The sequence below is a fragment of the Podarcis vaucheri genome (genome assembly GCF_965113315.1).
Source record: "Podarcis vaucheri genome assembly, chromosome: 6".
Taxonomy (NCBI): Eukaryota; Metazoa; Chordata; class Lepidosauria; order Squamata; family Lacertidae; genus Podarcis; species Podarcis vaucheri.
Genome location: NC_138764.1, coordinates 20,747,442 through 20,764,271, shown reverse-complemented (window position 1 = coordinate 20,764,271; position 16,830 = coordinate 20,747,442). Strand labels below are relative to the sequence as shown.

Genomic DNA, 16,830 nt, shown 5'->3' with positions numbered 1-16,830 from the left:
TTCTAGTCTATTTTCTTCTAATTTTCTTCTAGCACTAGACATTTGTTCTAAATCAGCAGCACACTCGGATTCCCTGTTAACACTTGCGTCACTTTGAGGAGAGCAACACTGCCATACATCAATGTGCTTGTATCAAAGAGCTACCACAGATTAAGGATCACACATGGAGTTGGCAATCATAAAAAATAATGTTTCAGCAGAGACAGTTTACAGCCTCAGCAGCCTCAATTATGTTAGAGTGATATGTCAGAGGGTTTCAGTAACTTTGGCTTTTGGTTTTTGTGGAAAAACTGACCAAACTATTAGTTGTGATGGGAATGTTCTACCACTACGGTGAGAAGCAAAATGCTTCTGGAAACCTGTTGCTGAGTATCACAAATGTGGTGCACTTGTGGGCTTGAGGCATCTTGTTACCCTCTGTGTGTAAGAACATGATGCTAAACTAGGGTTCTACCAGAGGGCAGAAATTCTTTTGGGTTTCTGGCAAGGCAAATTAAGCACACAAGTTTATTAGTTGTTGTTGTTGTTTGTTTGTTTTTGTTTTTTAAAAAGGTAAAGGACCTGTGACAGTTAAGTCCAGTCGTGAACGACTCTGGGGTTGTGGTGCTCATCTCGCTTTACTGGCCAAGAGAGCCAACGTTTTGTCCACAGACAGTTTTTCTGGGTCATGTGGCCAGCATGACTAAGCCGCTTCTGGTGAAACCAGAGCAGCGCACGGAAACGCCATTTACCTTCCCGCCGGAGCAGTGCCTATTTATCTACCTGCATTTTTGGTGTGCTTTTGAACTGCTAGGTTGGCAGGAGCAGGGACCGAGCAATGGGAGCTCACCCCGTTGCGGGGATTCAAACCGCTGACCTTCTGATTTGCAAGCCCTCGGCTCTGTGGTTTAGACCACGGTGCCACCCGCATCCCTGATGCAACAGGTACTGTAGTGTAAAAGGAATGTTAGGAATCAGGATGCAAGTGCTGTTGATATAACATGGGAAACAAATGCCACCAACTGCATGTCTGAATGCAGCCATACAGAAATCTCTTGTTGCCTCAAGAATTATATTGTTCAAATACAGTTTTAAACTTGGACAACAAACCACAAAACAATAAAAATATATGCTTCAGCCACTTCTACACATGCATAGCAAGTGGGCAGTGTTGACACTATCACGACACCCCACAGTTCTGAAATGTTTCATCTGTAGATGGCCTGTAGTACATTCTTTAAAGCCTTTAGCATGTTGTCAATGTTACCTGTCAGATTAATGGTAGTAAAATAGAACTGTAGGCTCACTGGCAGCAAACACTGTGTGGAATCGAAAACAGATTATTAGTTAAGTTGCAATGATTCCTCCCACCCTCCTTTCATCAATTTCCAGCTTAGCTTGATAATTCCATTCCCATGTAGACAAACTCATGGTACCTGGGACTGTATGCGGAAGTCGTGGTTCCCTGCAGCCCCTCATTTTTCTTTTGCCTGCCAAGTCAGGAAAGGATTTTTCCTCCCCTCAGTACGAGACGTTTATTTGTAACAAACCAACCAAACAACAACCCTGAAGTGATTGATAGCTTTGGACTTTGAGAATTGTTGGGTTGCATGTCTAAATGTTATACCTGACTTAGGGGCAATTGTTTTGTTTATGCATTATAAATATAATGTAAGTTTATATATATATTTTGCAGCGGGCAGCAAAAAAGAATGCTACTTAGTTCCAGGTGCAAAAAAAACCCTCAGTAGCATTTCCTTAGTTTTGTAATTTATAAAGACAGATACGTTTCACATAGAAGCAAATTTCAAAAGGCCAGTTAATTAGTTTATTTAGGGTGTAAAGCTGCATGTATGTCCTTCGTATGAAACTCTAATGAGTTCAGTGGGATTCAGCGGAGTGTAAGCATGCATAGGATTCCACTGTAAATACCAATCATGAAAACACATTCCAGCAAGGCGTTAGTTTGGGATGAGGAAACCTTTTCACCCTGAGGGCCACCTTCCCTTCTGAGCCGCATGTGGCTCTTTTATATCTTTGCTGCGGCTCCGGGGTGGATACTAGCGAGGGGAGGAGGCGCATTGTGCGCCCCGACACTCCTCACTGTGGCGGGCGCTGTACTGGCTGTGACGTCGCATGGGGGAGGTGCGTGCATTAGTCACGCACCGTCCCGATGTCACCTTCCCGCCCGCTGTCAGATCGTGGCTCCGGAGATATATTTGTTTTAAATGTCGCAATGGTTTTGCAGCTCCCAGTTGTTGTTTTTTCTTCGGAAACGGGTCCAAGTGGCTCTTTTTGTCTTAAAGGTTGCAGACCCCTGTTCTAAAGGGTGCATGAGAACAGCAGGCATGTCCAGAGGCAGGAGCGGGCAAAGCGACTGATGTAAAATTTACATTTGTAGAATAGGCTAGTTTCTACACACACACACACTTGCTTCTCTCTCTATCCTCTAACCAGACAGCCAAGAGGAATCAGCAGAGTTCAATGACACATTACAGTCAGCCAAAAATACAATGTGCAAAGCACATCCTGTGTTGGGTGTGGGCTGGGAAGAAGGGGCTATTTCTAGGAGCTAGATAGAGAAGCCTAGTGGGTTTAATTTGGCCCCTGGGCTTGAACCTTCCCACCCCTGTATTAGGAGCACAAGATAGTTTACAATGCAGCTGACCTGAGTCATATTAAGATCTTATTAATATTAAACCTTGCCAGGGATTTCCTCTGGGTTTTCTGAGGGTTATTGTCTGTTCTAATTCAGCAGTACACAGTGGGTTTCCCCTGGGGAAACCCAGTAGTTCCTCAAGCTTTTTGAAATCAGTCGCCTTAAAGTTGAGAGTGCATGTCTGACTACCCTCGCCTTTTCCTTGCCTCTGTATCATAAATCCCAATAGGACATGACCACTTGATTCCAAGTTTCCCAGTATTTCTATTTCATCGGCCAGTTCCTCTCCGTTGGTGAGGACCAGATCCAAGATAGATGACCCCCTTGTTGCTTCTTCCACCTTCTGGGAAATGAAATTGTCAGCGAGGCAATTGAGGAATTTGTTGAACCTTACATTTGTGGCATTTGTGTCCCAGAATCGGTGAGGTCATGAAATGAATTTTGCAGCTCTAGTGACATAGCATGTTTCTTGGAAGTCCTGTTTCTGTGTTTCAGTTACAGATAGGTAGCCGTGTTGGTCTGCCATAGTCAAAATAAAAAAATTCCTTCCAGTAGCACCTTAAAGACCAACTAAGTTAGTTCTTGGTATGAGCTTTCGTGTGCATGCACATGATACACTTCTTCTGTGTATCGTTGTCACGGTCCAGGTTACGGGCAGTTGGAGTCCTGGCTTGGTATGTCGGGACCGGAGTAGAGATCGGGAAGCAGGAATCAGCAGTCCAGGGTCAGCAGTCCAGGGGTCAGGAAGCTAAGAGTCCATGAATCAGGAAACCAGGAGTCAGGAAGCTAAGGGTCCAAGAGTCAGGATACCAGGAGTCAGGAAGCCGAAGCACAGCTAGGTGAGTAGTGTGTTGCTGTGGCAAAGAGCCAGAAGAAAATGCTGGTCTTACATACCCCTCCCGGCCCTGGCCAACAGGTGCTCCGAGTCTCACCTGTGCAGCCGTGCCTTGCCCTTCCAAGCCAAACTCAGGGAGGCCCTACTAGTCACAGGGCCTGGCTCCTGCACGCACTCCTGACAGTCGTGTTCCTCCAGGGCAGCCTTCCTCAACCTGTGGGTCCCCAGATGTTGTTGAACTACAACTCCCATCACCCCTAGCTAGCAAGGCCAGAGTTCAGGGATGATGTGAGTTGTAGTTCAACAACATCTGGGGACCCACAGGTTGAGGAAGGCTGCTCCAGAGGTTCATCTCCTGCAACGGTAAACCTTCTCCTCCCTTGAGGCACCCTACCTGCATCACTGTTCCAGAACAGAGCACCCTTATATCCAACTAAGCCTGTCCGTCGAATGAAGAACGCAAACCTGCATCTCCTAGAGCCATGAGAAAGTGGTGACTTGAATGCCAAGCCAGGAAGTAAAGGGAAAGAGGAGTCCCAGAAATGCCTTTCAATCAGGAAGAGGGACTTGGATTGGCATTGCTAAATTAAGGCTTATTTCCTGTCTGCTATGTTTAGGCATGGAAATAGAGAGAAGGAAATTGCCTCGGTTGCATAACAGAATTGCTAGAGACCCTTCTGCAGCCAAAGTTAATCATGTAGGCCCATCATAACTAGGAAATATATGAGCAGACCATATATACCTGATTCTGGAAATTACTCTCATATTTTCAGTTAAGCCCTTTCTTTTTAGAAACTACCCAGTTTAAAATGAAAGCTAACATTTAATATACATAAAGGTAAAGGTAAAGGGACCCCTGACCATTAGGTCCAGTTGTGACCGACTCTGGGGTTGTGGTGCTCATCTCGCTTTATTGGCGGAGGGAGCCGGCGTACAGCTTCCAGGTCATGTGGCCAGCATGACTAAGCCGCTTCTGGCGAACCAGAGCAGTGCACGGAAACGCCGTTTACCTTCCCGCCGGAGCGATACCTATTTATGCACTTTGACGTGCTTTCGAACTGCTAGGTTGGCAGGAGCAGGGGCCGAGCAACGGGAGCTCACCCCGTCGTGGGGATTCAAACCGCCGACCTTCTGATTGGCAAGTCACAGCACCACCCGCATCCCATGCCACAACATTTATTTTTTGTCAAAAATTGGAGGACTTTTGGAGAAAACTGTGGAAGCATGGAAGACTTTGAGAAAAGCTTGTCTGAGGTAAGTTGCAAATTTTACAAGACTTCTGGGCATAGAGAACTCTGGCAGTTGCAGGACTTTGAAAGCAACTGAAAGTACTTGCCTTGTAGACTTTTGCACAGCAAGGTCTTTGAAAGCAAAGAACTCTCTCTGGGCTCAGAGAGCAAGGACTTCTTGTATCAACAGTGTAGTATGTAATGTGTGTTTGCATTTACCAAGTGAAAGCTGTTTCTGCTACACAGGATTTGTGGGTCTGTGAGGGGTATAGGGGTCTCTGAACAACTTATGACACTTAATCACAGTTCCCAAGATTCTTTGAGGCAAGTTTTACGGTTTAAAGTGGTATGACACTGCTTGAAATGTATAGTGCAGGTGAGGACCTCAGAAAAGAAAAAAAGAGCATATGGGAGGTTTATACTCTTGTGAATTCCATCACTAAATGGCTCTCTACGTTCTCTAGTAGTCCAGAGACTTGGCACCCAGATGATAAGGCAAAAGTCTGTTGTAGGCTGATAAATGAGGTTTTCTTGAAAAAATCATTTAGGGCCCAAACTGTTCCATGTGTTTATAAGTTGAAAGCACTGTCTCATGACTCAAATCTTGCCCAGATTGCTTGCTATAGATAGCTGGAACACAATTTTGCAGCGCTGATATAATTTGTTGTTTGTTGGTTATAATTTAGCAATAGTTGTTGATGGAGTCTTTGGATATGGCCCGTTCAGTGCCTCTTTGGCTAGTTGGGTCTTAAACACACTTACCTGGGAGTAAGCTTCATTGAATTCAACGGGACTCCCCCCCCCCCGAGAAGCCATAGTTAGGATTGCAGCCTTTTTCATATAAAAGATCAGCAATACAACCCTATACATTCCTAATGAGAAATGAGTCCCATAGAGCTCAATGGATCTCTCTCCCAGATGTGTATGAGACTGTAGCCTAAGACAGACCTTCACAGCTTGTGACTCAAGTAAAATGCAGACCAGGCAAGTATATATAGCAGTATACCCCAACTGGTATCCTCTGACCACTAGCTATGCTGCTGGGGCTGCTGGGAGCTGTGCTCCAAAACATCTGGAGGGTACCAGATTGAGGAAGGTTGGTGTATAGGATTTCAGCTAAAAGTAGGCCTGTATAGCTAGTGACCTATCAAATCAAATGCAGTCTATCACCCATTCACTGTGTCCCAACAGGTACTTGACCTGATTTTGTAGTCCCAGGATTCATGCACCCTATGGTAGGATTACAGCCTGTGTCTCCAAGTTCCACAGTGTTTATGAGAGCGTGCCTATTTCAGCTAGCCTGAACTTAAAACTGTTATAAAAGGGGCTACACGGTGGCATTTCACTCCCTTGAAGACAGCAAAAATTTATAGAGCAGCAAAGGGTAGCTGCTGGTTTTGTGATGAAAAGAGAGCTGGCTTTTCCCACATGTGGTGGTATTGTAGGAAAACCCATAACTTTGGGGAAATGGTAGCACACACTATTACTGATATGCTAAAAAATTCAGTCCCATTGGATCCATTATTCTGTTTACTCAGTTCTATACAACATGCAGTAAAACTGGACAAAGTAAAACTAAACTTCCTAGTTATGGAGAAATTTGATGGCAGGCAATGGGAAACATGCACCTTCCTACTCCAAAGCAGAAATAGTTACAAAAAGTGTGGAATATGCCTCCTCTCTTCCCGAGTCCATGATATTTATGAGTTGTATCCATTGTCATACTCAGCGTAGTCAAGTTAGCCACAACCATTGATTTTAATGTACTCTGAGTTTGACTTACTTGGATTCAACTCTATGGTTCATTCATTTCCACCTCATAAGTTCAAATACTTGAGTATAAGGCATCATGTATGTTTTAGAAGTTTTTGTAGGTGTTTTGTAACTTTCATCTATGTAAGCTGCGGATTTGTATGGCTCCTGGAATTTAAATACTTGTGTATAATAAAAAGTAAACGAATGATGGGAGCATTGTCACAAACAGTTCACCACACTCCTGGAGGCAGCAAGTAGCAGCCTGATGGCTAGAGCTGAAGTCACATACTAATCAATCATATATTTTGGTAGTGAGATCAAGGTCTATGTACCCCAACTTCAGGAATTAGAGTGGTACCTTGTTTTGCGACCGGGATCCATTCCGGAGCTCCAGTCACTAGCCTAAAAGGATGCAGGGCAAAGCGCCGCGTCTGTGCATGCGCACGGAGCGGTTTGCGCTTCTGCACATGCATGAAGCGTGATTTTGCACTTCTGTGCATGTGCAAGCAGCAAACCCGGAAGTAACCCATTCTGGTACTTCCGGGTTTGCCACGGACATTCGACGGAACAGACGCTAGACAAGGCGGACGTTCGCGGAGGTATTAATGTACATTAGAAGCCAGAATTCAGAAGTTAATATAATTACATCTTCTGAAACCCCACCCCATTGTGGCATCGGAGGCTCTGTACATGTTATCATTCACTCCAGCTCCAGTGCATTCACGTCTTTTAAGATGTACACAGGACACCAGACACAATTCATATGTAGTTTGTTGAGAAATACTTATGTCTGATGCATTTCCTATCAAATCAGCTTCCATCTGATTTGCAAAAGTAAGCTGCAGTTAAGCTGAGGTGTGTACATTGCAGGCATTCATTGCACATGTGCAGATGATGGCTTCATTGAATAGAAGTTTGGGAGGGGGTTGCAGGCATGGGGAAACAAATCAGGTAATGTGCATCAGGTGAAAACTTCCCCACCTTCCATCTGGTGTGTCTTCTTCTTTAGCGATCACTCGTAGCCGGGTAAGTTGTCTTCCATAAACACGGTTTTAACAGTGAGTCTGTAAGTGACTGTGGAGGCCAATTCTGGATCCACACGTCCTTCCACAGTGGGGACAAAGGTTTCTGGGTGGGAGTTGATCACCGTGAGGGTTTGCCAAGCGTGCCTTCCTCTTAGCACGTTTCTCCCTTTCGTCCTGAGTTTGAGTGTCTTCAAAGCCCATGACACCTTTGGTTAAGGCTGTTCTCCAATTGGAGTGCTCACAGGCCAGTGTTTCCCAGTTGTCGGTGTTTATACTACATTTTTAAAGATTTGCCTTGAGAGGGTCTTTAAGCCTCTTTTGTTGACCACCGGCATTACACTTTCCATTTTTAAGTTCAGAATAGAGTAGTTGCGTTGGAAGTCAATCACCAGGCATCCGCACAACATGACCAGTCCAACGCAGTTGATGTTGAAGAATAATTGCTTCAACACTGGTGATCTTTGCTCCTTCCAGTACACTGGCATTAGTTACACTTCCCAAGACACTGTTGATGGAATCTATCGAGGATTTGGAGTTGGCATTTATAAGTGGTCCATGTGTGCTTGTGAAACATGGAGCACAATCTGGTGTGCACAGCATTGAAAATGTGATGTGAAGCACAGCAGGGGAAAATGACTTCACTGTGTTTTAAACCACCAATGTGCACATAGCCTAAATCAGCCTCCAGAATGGTTGTGGCATTCTGCCCATTCTTTATTTACCAGTTCTTTTGTCAATGGGCAGGTTTTGATGCCAAATGGAACTGCGAGCCAAAACAAAAACTGAAAACACACGCCCCTTCCACCCTCGCTGGGTGTTGTTTCCAAGAGCTGTGTTGAAAAGAGTGTTGGAAACTCTATTGACTTAGTAGGTTTTCAGCTCTCCTACTCTTTATAATTACTTATTGGGCTTTGGCTCAGAGGTTAATGGAAAGCAGCATGATGTCAGGGTAATAGATCTAGAGCCAGTCAAACAACTAATATTAGCTATTCCCTAAAGAGCTCTAACAATGTTTAGAGCTTCTATCAAACCCAGAACAGAAGAATTTCAAGGAGGCACTGAATTTTTCAAATGGTCACAGGAAATGAGTTAGAGGGCTGACTTCCAGCCTGAAGCAAACAGCCAGAGGGAATAATAATATTTTTTAAAAAAACCAAAAACGCACCCGCAAAACAAAATTTTGTATCCAAGTCTGTGCACAAGAGCATCCAATAATCAAATCCTGCAATACAAATATCTGCTCTGAGCAACTACACTGCAACACTTCATTATCAATATTTTGCCGCTAGAGCCTTTGTGACCCCAATTACAAAAAGTAGGCAGCTGCAGCAAGTTGAATGGTTCTGCTGTGTACCTGGATCAAAACGGGAGAAGCAAAGTTCTGATGCAGAGCTTGCTACATTATGTGGTGGGTGAGCATTGCGTCGACTCTACATAATAGTGCCCATCGCTTCTGAAGGGGCATATCCCTTTTCTTGACCCTACGTATTCTAAGTAGGCTCTGCTCCAGCCAGGTCAAGTTGTGCTGGTGTCTTTCAGTGCATGTATTGCTGTGTGGTCAGAGATTCTGCTGGCCAGAAGTGTGCCTAGGATAAGGTAAAGGTAAAGGGACCCCTGACCATTAGATCCAGTTGTGACCGACTCTGGGGTTGTGGCGCTCATCTTGCTTTGTTGGCCGAGGGAGCCGGTGTTTGTCCACAGACAGCTTCCGGGTCATGTGGCCAGCATGACCAAGCTGCTTCTGGCGAACCAGAGCAGCGCACGGAAATGCCATTTACCTTCCCACCAGAGCAGTACCTATTTATCTACTTGCACTTTGATGTGCTTTCGAACTGCTAGGTTGGCAGAAGCAGGGACGGGAGCTCACCCCGTCACGGGGATTCGAACCGCCGACCTTCTGATCGGCAAGTCCTGGGCTCTGTGGTTTAACCTAAAACATTTCCCCAATAGTTTCCTTTTGCTGTAGAAGACAGTCATATCCTCAGGCTTAGTTAAGAAGAGACACTGGTTCTTACTACTAGAACGTAACTGCTTATTTTAATTGTTGTGTTGTTGTTGTTTTTAAAAAAGAACACAGATGAGACTCAGGGCCTCAAATAGCTGCTAGTCAATTTACCAGTACCATAAACGACCACCAGGGGTTCTTCTTACCATGCTGCCTTTGAAAGCACATAGCTCCGCCTACCATTATTAACCCTTCAGTCTCCCAGTACTGTTGCATCCACTTCTCCACTTCCTTTCATTCTTCGCCTCAGGATGAATGCCTGCTACCCTCTCTTCTAGCTATTCAACTTCAGCATGAACCGTAGATGGACCATGGTTGGATCCCTTTTCAAAATCAGGTCCATTGTGTTTGAGTATAATTTGCAGAGATCTTAACGTTAATTGTTTTATGTAGGCCACTGTTTGGAGGTTGAGTGGTCCTCCCTGCCAGCAAAGGAGGACTACAGATAAGCTAGGAAAAGCCATGTTGCTCAACCAATTGAAGTGATACCCTCATCCTAGAAACAATTAAAAGGATTCAAGACAGTGAAGAAATGTGTGTCATAGCTAATAACCACTCACCTCTTCCTGCCTTCTCTTAGGTATGCTCATATACATTACAGATGCACACTGCACCATAGAGGATGGTATGTGTTTTCACAATTTAAATTAAAGAAATGATCACTGACCCAGAATCCATGTTTGCCCCAGCACTGATGAGTTGGAGCAGAATTTTAATGACTCAGATTCTGCTGTTTCTGTATTCACAGTGATAGCATTATAAAGAGACAAGCTTATTAAAGAAGACTCTAATAACTGAGTAGAATGCTTTGTTGGTAGCACAAAGGGAAAAGCTATAAGATATTTGGAAGGAGGAACTGCCATTCAGGCCAGGATAACAAGAGTGTGTTTGATGTTGCCACCTAAGTCATACCTTTTGTAGAGACACCAAAATACTTATGAATTTTCATGATGGTTTATTATTATTATTATTATTGTTATTATTATTATTGCAAATTGCTGAATATTTTCAGCTAGTAAACTTATTGTTACATTTGCCAATCTATCCTTTTTGTCCTATTCTTGGAGTTTGCTTCTGGTCTGTCTTTGTTTATTGCCTGCCATAAATCATCCTAGGAAAGGACATTTCAACATTAAATGCCCGTCACTGATAATTCATATTATTCAACTGAAAATTTGAATTCGGAGCTGCTGGCCATGCTTGTTCTTCCCTTTTGGGGGGAAGGGTCACAGCTCAACCATAGAGCATATGCCTTGCATGCTTCTTATGCAATGTGAGAAGACCCAGACCACATGGGTGCACTCAGGTCAGGCTCACAATTGCATTGATGCCAGGGTCAGCTATTTCAGGATCTGGAGCAGTTCTGGCATAGGAAGTGCCACATTATGAACTTCTTCTACGTGACCTGGAATTTCTGAAGTTTCATGGAACAGAAACACATGCTGCAGTTTCTCCCACATCATTATGGAAACATAGGAGGCAGCCTTGACAACCACTGCTGTACAAATCACATCTACAATGGGGGTGGACAGTCTGTGGCCATAGAATCATAGAATCATAGAGTTGGAAGAGACCACAAGGGCCATCGAGTCCAACCCCCTGCCAAGCAGGAAACACCATCAGAGCACTCCTGACATATGGTTGTCAAGCCTCTGCTTAAAGACCTCCAAAGTAGGAGACTCCACCACACTCCTTGGCAGCAAATTCCACTGTCGAACAGCTCTTACTGTCAGGAAGTTCTTCCTAATGTTTAGGTGGAATCTTCTTTCTTGTAGTTTGGATCCATTGCTCCGTGTCCGCTTCTCTGGAGCAGCAGAAAACAACCTTTCTCCCTCCTCTATGTGACATCCTTTTATATATTTGAACATGGCTATCATATCACCCCTTAACCTCCTCTTCTCCAGGCTAAATATGCCCAGCTCCCTTAGCCGTTCCTCATAAGGCATCGTTTCCAGGCCTTTGACCATTTTGGTTGCCCTCCTCTGGACACATTCCAGTTTGTCAGTGTCTTTCTTGAATTGTGGTGCCCAGAACTGGACACAGTACTCCAGGTGAGGTCTGACCAGAGCAGAATACAGTGGCACTATTACTTCCCTTGATCTAGATGCTATACTTCTATTGATGCAGCCCAGAATAGAGCTAGATGTGTATCTCATCTTAATTTCAAGGGCTCTCTGCAATGCATCAGTTCAGACCTTTGGCATGAGTGATCTGTTCCTCCTCTGGCAGTCTAGCAGGTGGCAGGGTAGGGGAGATCATAGAATCAATTGTAGAGTTGGAAGGTACCATGAGGGTCATCTAGTCCAATGCCTGCAATGCAAGAATCTTTTGCCCAATATGGGGCTGGATCCCATGACCCATGCTCTACAGTGCTATCCAGAGAAGTAAGATAAGGGGGTGAAACAAAGAGTGAGAGCGATGGAAGCAGGAAGAACTTCCAACAAAAGAAGAGTGGCAGATGAAACTGATAGACTGTGCCGAGTTGGCAAAATTAATTGGGGAAATTCGGAACCAGCAAGAACACACTTTCCTGAAAGACTGGAAGAAATTTATGATATATTCGAAAGACAATTGTAATCAATTGACATCGCTTGTAGGGTTGCAAGAAGTTTTGTAAGGAGTAAAAAAGGTAAAGGTACCCCTGCCCGTACGGGCCAGTCGTGTCCGACTCTAGGGTTGCGCGCTCATCTCGCTCAAGAGGCCGGGAGCCGGCACCATCCAAAGACACTTCCGGGTCACGTGGCCAGCGTGACAAAGCTGCAGCTGGCGAGCTAGCACCAGCGCAGCACACGGAAACGCCGTGAATTATTGCGAAAGAGGAGTAAGAAGGAGTTTAGTTAGGATAGAGATTTTATAGCAATAACTATTAAAATAAAATGCAAAATCAGAAAGTAAGTTAGAAAAGGTTGACGGAAATAGCCGAAGGTTTGTTATGTTGCATAGGATGGGATGTTATGTCTGGAAAATATGTGCAAAAACCAATAAAAATATATTAAAGAGAGAAAAAAGAAACAAAGAGTGAGAGAGAAAACGCAGTAGCAGAAAAATAGAAAGAGAGGGTGGAATAGGAAGGGTGAGAAAAGGGGGTGTCCACTATCCATTCCCCAGCAGTGTGATCCTGAACAGATCATCCCTCAGCAGAACATCCATCAACAGGAAAATGTTTCCCACCCCTGATCCATAGAATGAATGAATGTACGATCTTTTATTGGCTCTTTTCCCTTCAACAGTTGCTCCACAAGCTATAATTTTTGTAGCCGAAGTGACAGAAATTACATACATTGTACGGTTATTTGAAGAAAGGCATTTTTTAATGTAAAAAAAAAAAAGTGCCGCAGTTACATTTTCTGTCACGTTACGAAAGGTTGACGTTGTAGCTCTGCCAGAAGAAGTCCCAATTACAGCAAAGCATATGCTGATGTTGCCACACAATTATAACCAGTAAACTGTGTCATGCCTCAGAGGCAAGAAGCATGTCTCGTCCCCTCGTTGCTCGGTGGGGAATCCACTGTGCGCCATTCCTAGCTTAGATGCAAATTGCATTCCCTACTGTGTGAATGGAACTCTGCCAGGGCTAGATGAGATATCAAGTGGGGAGCCAGAGTGAAAGCAAGAGGGGTGTCTTGCTTATTGTGGTCTTCCGTCTAAGCAACATAATGGACCCTATTACCTCTTATTTTCAGCATCTCTCAGATATCAGGCAAACATACTTGGTACATATTCAAAAATATGAAGTCAGCCTAATTAACATCCGATTGTTTCTGTGCCCAAATAACTTACAAACACCCAATTGCTTCTGCAGCCAAATACACTAAGCATACACTATATCTGTTAGATATTTGAGCTAGTGTGTGTGTGCACATGCACACACATTGCACAATCCAGAAAAAGAAATTCATGAAGACCCGGGTCACATTCACACCTTACGTTCAAAGCACTATGATATCACGATAAACAGCCTGGCTTCCCCCAAAACTTCCTGGGAAATGTAGTTTGTTAAGGGTGCTGAGAGTTATAATAGAACAAAGCAGTTGTTCATGGAGGATTCCAGCACCTCTTTTTCTATAAGAATAGCCCTGGTTGGGAGATGCTACTCTGTTCTCAGGGTTACAGTTCCCAGAGTTCCCTGGGAAGAGGGATTGATTGTTAAACCACCCTGGAAATAGCATTTCTCCCATCTCATTGTCTGTAATGTGACTGAAGTCCCATTGTTGTTGTTTAGTCGTTTAGTCGTGTCCGACTCTTTGTGACCCCATGGACCAGAGCACGCCAGGCACTCCTATCTTCCACTGCCTCCCGCAGTTTGGTCAGACTCATGCTTGTAGCTTCGAGAACACTGTCTAACCATCTTGTCCTCTGTCGTCCCCTTCTTCTTGTGCCCTCAATCTTTCCCAACATCAGGGTCTTTTCCAGGGTCTTTTCCAGGGAGTCTTCTCTTCTCATGAGGTGGCCAAAGTATTGAAGCCTCAGCTTCACGATCTGTCCTTCCAGTGAGCACTCAGGGCTGATTTCCTTCAGAATGGAGAGGTTTGATCTTCTTGCAGTCCATGGGACTCTCAAGAGTCTCCTCCAGCACCACAGTTCAAAAGCATCAATTCTTCAGTGATCAGCCTTCTTTATGGTCCAGCTTTCACTTCCATACATCACTACTGGGAAAACCATGGCTTTTACTATATGGACCTTTGTTGGCAAGGTGATGTCTCTGCTTTTTAAGATGTTGTCTAGGTTTGCCATTGCCTTTCTCCCTAGGAGCAGGCATCTTTTAATTTCGTGACTGCTGTCACCATCTGCAGTGATCATGGAGCCCAAGAAAGTAAAATCTCTCACTGCCTCCATTTCTTCCTCTTCTATTTGCCAGGAGGTGATGGGCCCAGTGGCCATGATCTTTGTTTTTTTGATGTTGAGCTTCAGACCATATTTTGCGCTCTCCTCTTTCACCCTCATTAAAAGGTTCTTTAATTCCTCCTCACTTTCTGCCATCAAGGTTGTGTCATCTGCATATCTGAGGTTGCTGATATTTCTTCTGGCAATCTTAATTCCGACTTGGGATTCATCCAGCCCAGCCTTTCGCATGATGAATTCTGCATATAAGTTAAATAAGCAGGGAGACAATATACAGCCTTGCCGTACTCCTTTCCCAATTTTGAACCAATCGGTTGTTCCATATCCAGTTCTAACTGTAGCTTCTTGTCCCTCATAGAGATTTCTCAGGACACAGATGAGGTGATCAGGCACTCCCATTTCTTTAAGAACTTGCCATAGTTTGCTGTGGTCAACACAGTCAAAGGCTTTTGCATAGTCAATGAAGCAGAAGTAGACGTCTTTCTGGAACTCTCTAGCTTTCTCCATAATCCAGCACATGTTTGCAATTTGGTCTCTGGTTCCTCTGCCCCTTTGAAATCCAGCTTGCACTTCTGGGAGTTCTTGGTCCACATACTGCTTAAGCCTGCCTTGTAGAATTTTAAGCATAACCTTGCTAGCGTGTGAAATGAGTGCAATTGTGTGGTAGTTGGAGCATTCTTTGGCACTTCCCTTCTTTGGGATTGGGATGTAGACTGATCTTCTCCAATCCCCTGGCCACTGCTGAGTTTTCCAAATTTGCTGGCATATTGAGTGTAGCACTTTAACAGCATCATCTTTTAAAATTTTAAATAGTTCAGCTGGAATACCATCACTTCCACTGGCCTTGTTATTAGCAGTGCTTTCTAAGGCCCATTTGACTTCACTCTCCAGGATGTCTGGCTCAAGATCAGCAACCGCACTACCTGGGGTGTACGAGACATCCATTTCTTTCTCGTATAGTTCCTCTGTGTATTCTTGCCACCTCTTCTTGATGTCTTCTGCTTCTGTTAGGTCCTTTCCACTTTTGTCTTTTATTATGGAAATCTTTGTATGAAATGTTCCTTTCATATCTCCAATTTTCTTGAACAGATCTCTGGTTTTTCCCATTCTATTGTTTTCCTCTATTTCTTTGCATTGCTCGTTTAAGAAGGCCTTCTTGTCTCTCCTTGCTATTTTTTGGAAATCTGCATTCAATTTCCTGTATCTTTCACTATCTCCCTCACATTTTGCTTGCCTTCTCTCCCCCGCTATTTGTAAGGCCTCGTTGGACAGCCACTTTGCTTTCTTGCATTTCCTTTTCATTAGGATGGTTTTAGTTGCTGCCTCCTGTATAATGTTATGAGCCTCCATCCATAGTTCTTCAGGCACTCTGTCCACCAAATCTAAATCCTTAAACCTGTTCCTCACTTCCACTGTGTATTCATAAGGGATTTGACTTAGATTGTATCTTACCGACCCAGTGGTTTTTCCTACTTTCTTCAGTTTAAGCTTGAATTTTGCTATAAGAAGCTGATGATCTGAGCCACAGTCAGCTCCAGGTCTTGTTTTTGCTGACTGTATAGAGCTTCTCCATCTTTGGCTGCAGAGAATATAATCAATCTGATTTCGATGCTGCCCATCTGGTGATGTCCATGTGTAGAGTCTTCTCTTGTGTTGTTGGAAAAGCGTGTTTGTGATGACCAGCTTGTTCTCTTGGCAGAACTCTATTAGCCTTTGCCCTGCTTCATTTTGAACTCCAAGGCCAAACTTGCCAGTTGTTCCTTTTATCTCTTGACTCCCTACTTTAGCATTCCAATCCCCTATAATGAGAAGAACATCCTTCTTTGGTGTCATTTCTATAAGGTGTTGTAAGTCTTCATAGAATTGGTCAATTTCAGTTTCTTCAGCACCAGTAGTTGGTGCATAAACTTGGATTACTGTGATGTTAAAAGGTCTGCCTTGGATTCGTATCGAGATCATTCTATCATTTTTGAGATTGCATCCCAGTACAGCTTTTGACACTCTTTTGTTGACTACGATGGTCACTCCATTTCTTTTACGGGATTCTTGCCCACAGTAGTAGATGTGATGGTCATCCGAACTGAATTCGCCCATTCCCGTCCATTTTAGTTCACTGATGCCCAGGATGTCAATATTTATTCTTGCCATCTCACTTTTGACCACATCCAACTTACCCAGGTTCATGGTTCTTACATTCCAGGTTCCTATGCAATATTTTTCTTTACAGCATTGGACTTTCCTTTCGCTTCCAGGCATATCCACAACTGAGCGTCCTTTTTGGCTTTGGCCCAGCCGCTTCATCAGCTCTGAATCTACTTGTACTTGTTCTCCACTCTTCCTCAGTAGCATGTTGGACGCCTTCCGACCTGAGGGGCTCATCTTCCAACATCATAACTTTTATATGCCTGTTGTCTTTGTCCATGGAGTTTTCTTGGCAGGGATACTGGAGTGGCTTGCCGGTTCCTGCTCCAGGTGGATCACGTTTGGTCAAAACTCTCCAC

General features: G+C 44.1%; 1 protein-coding gene and 1 long non-coding RNA gene across 2 annotated transcripts in view; both read right to left on the bottom strand.

Moving 5' to 3' along the window:
• The window catches only part of LOC309533896, a 395,549-nt gene that overhangs the window by 22,892 nt on the left and 355,827 nt on the right, over window positions 1–16,830 (bottom strand). The window lies entirely within an intron of this gene.
• Window positions 14,244–16,594, bottom strand: LOC309535666 (craniofacial development protein 2-like). The gene is made up of 2 exons (XM_082228974.1): window positions 15,250–16,594; window positions 14,244–14,680 (listed from the first exon to the last, which is right to left on the bottom strand). Exons 1-2 carry the CDS (start codon window positions 16,583–16,585, stop codon window positions 14,661–14,663), a joined length of 1,356 nt encoding a protein of 451 aa, XP_082085100.1. The 5' UTR covers window positions 16,586–16,594; the 3' UTR covers window positions 14,244–14,660.

Coding starts and splice junctions, on each gene's coding strand:
- LOC309535666 (XM_082228974.1), bottom strand. CDS start 16,585: ATGCCTGGAAGCGAAAGGAAAGTCCAATGCTGTAAAGAAAAATATTGC. Junction 14,681..15,249: donor TGTCTCGTACACCCCAGGTA/GTGCGGTTGCTG, acceptor AATCTCTATGAG/GGACAAGAAGCTACAGTTAG.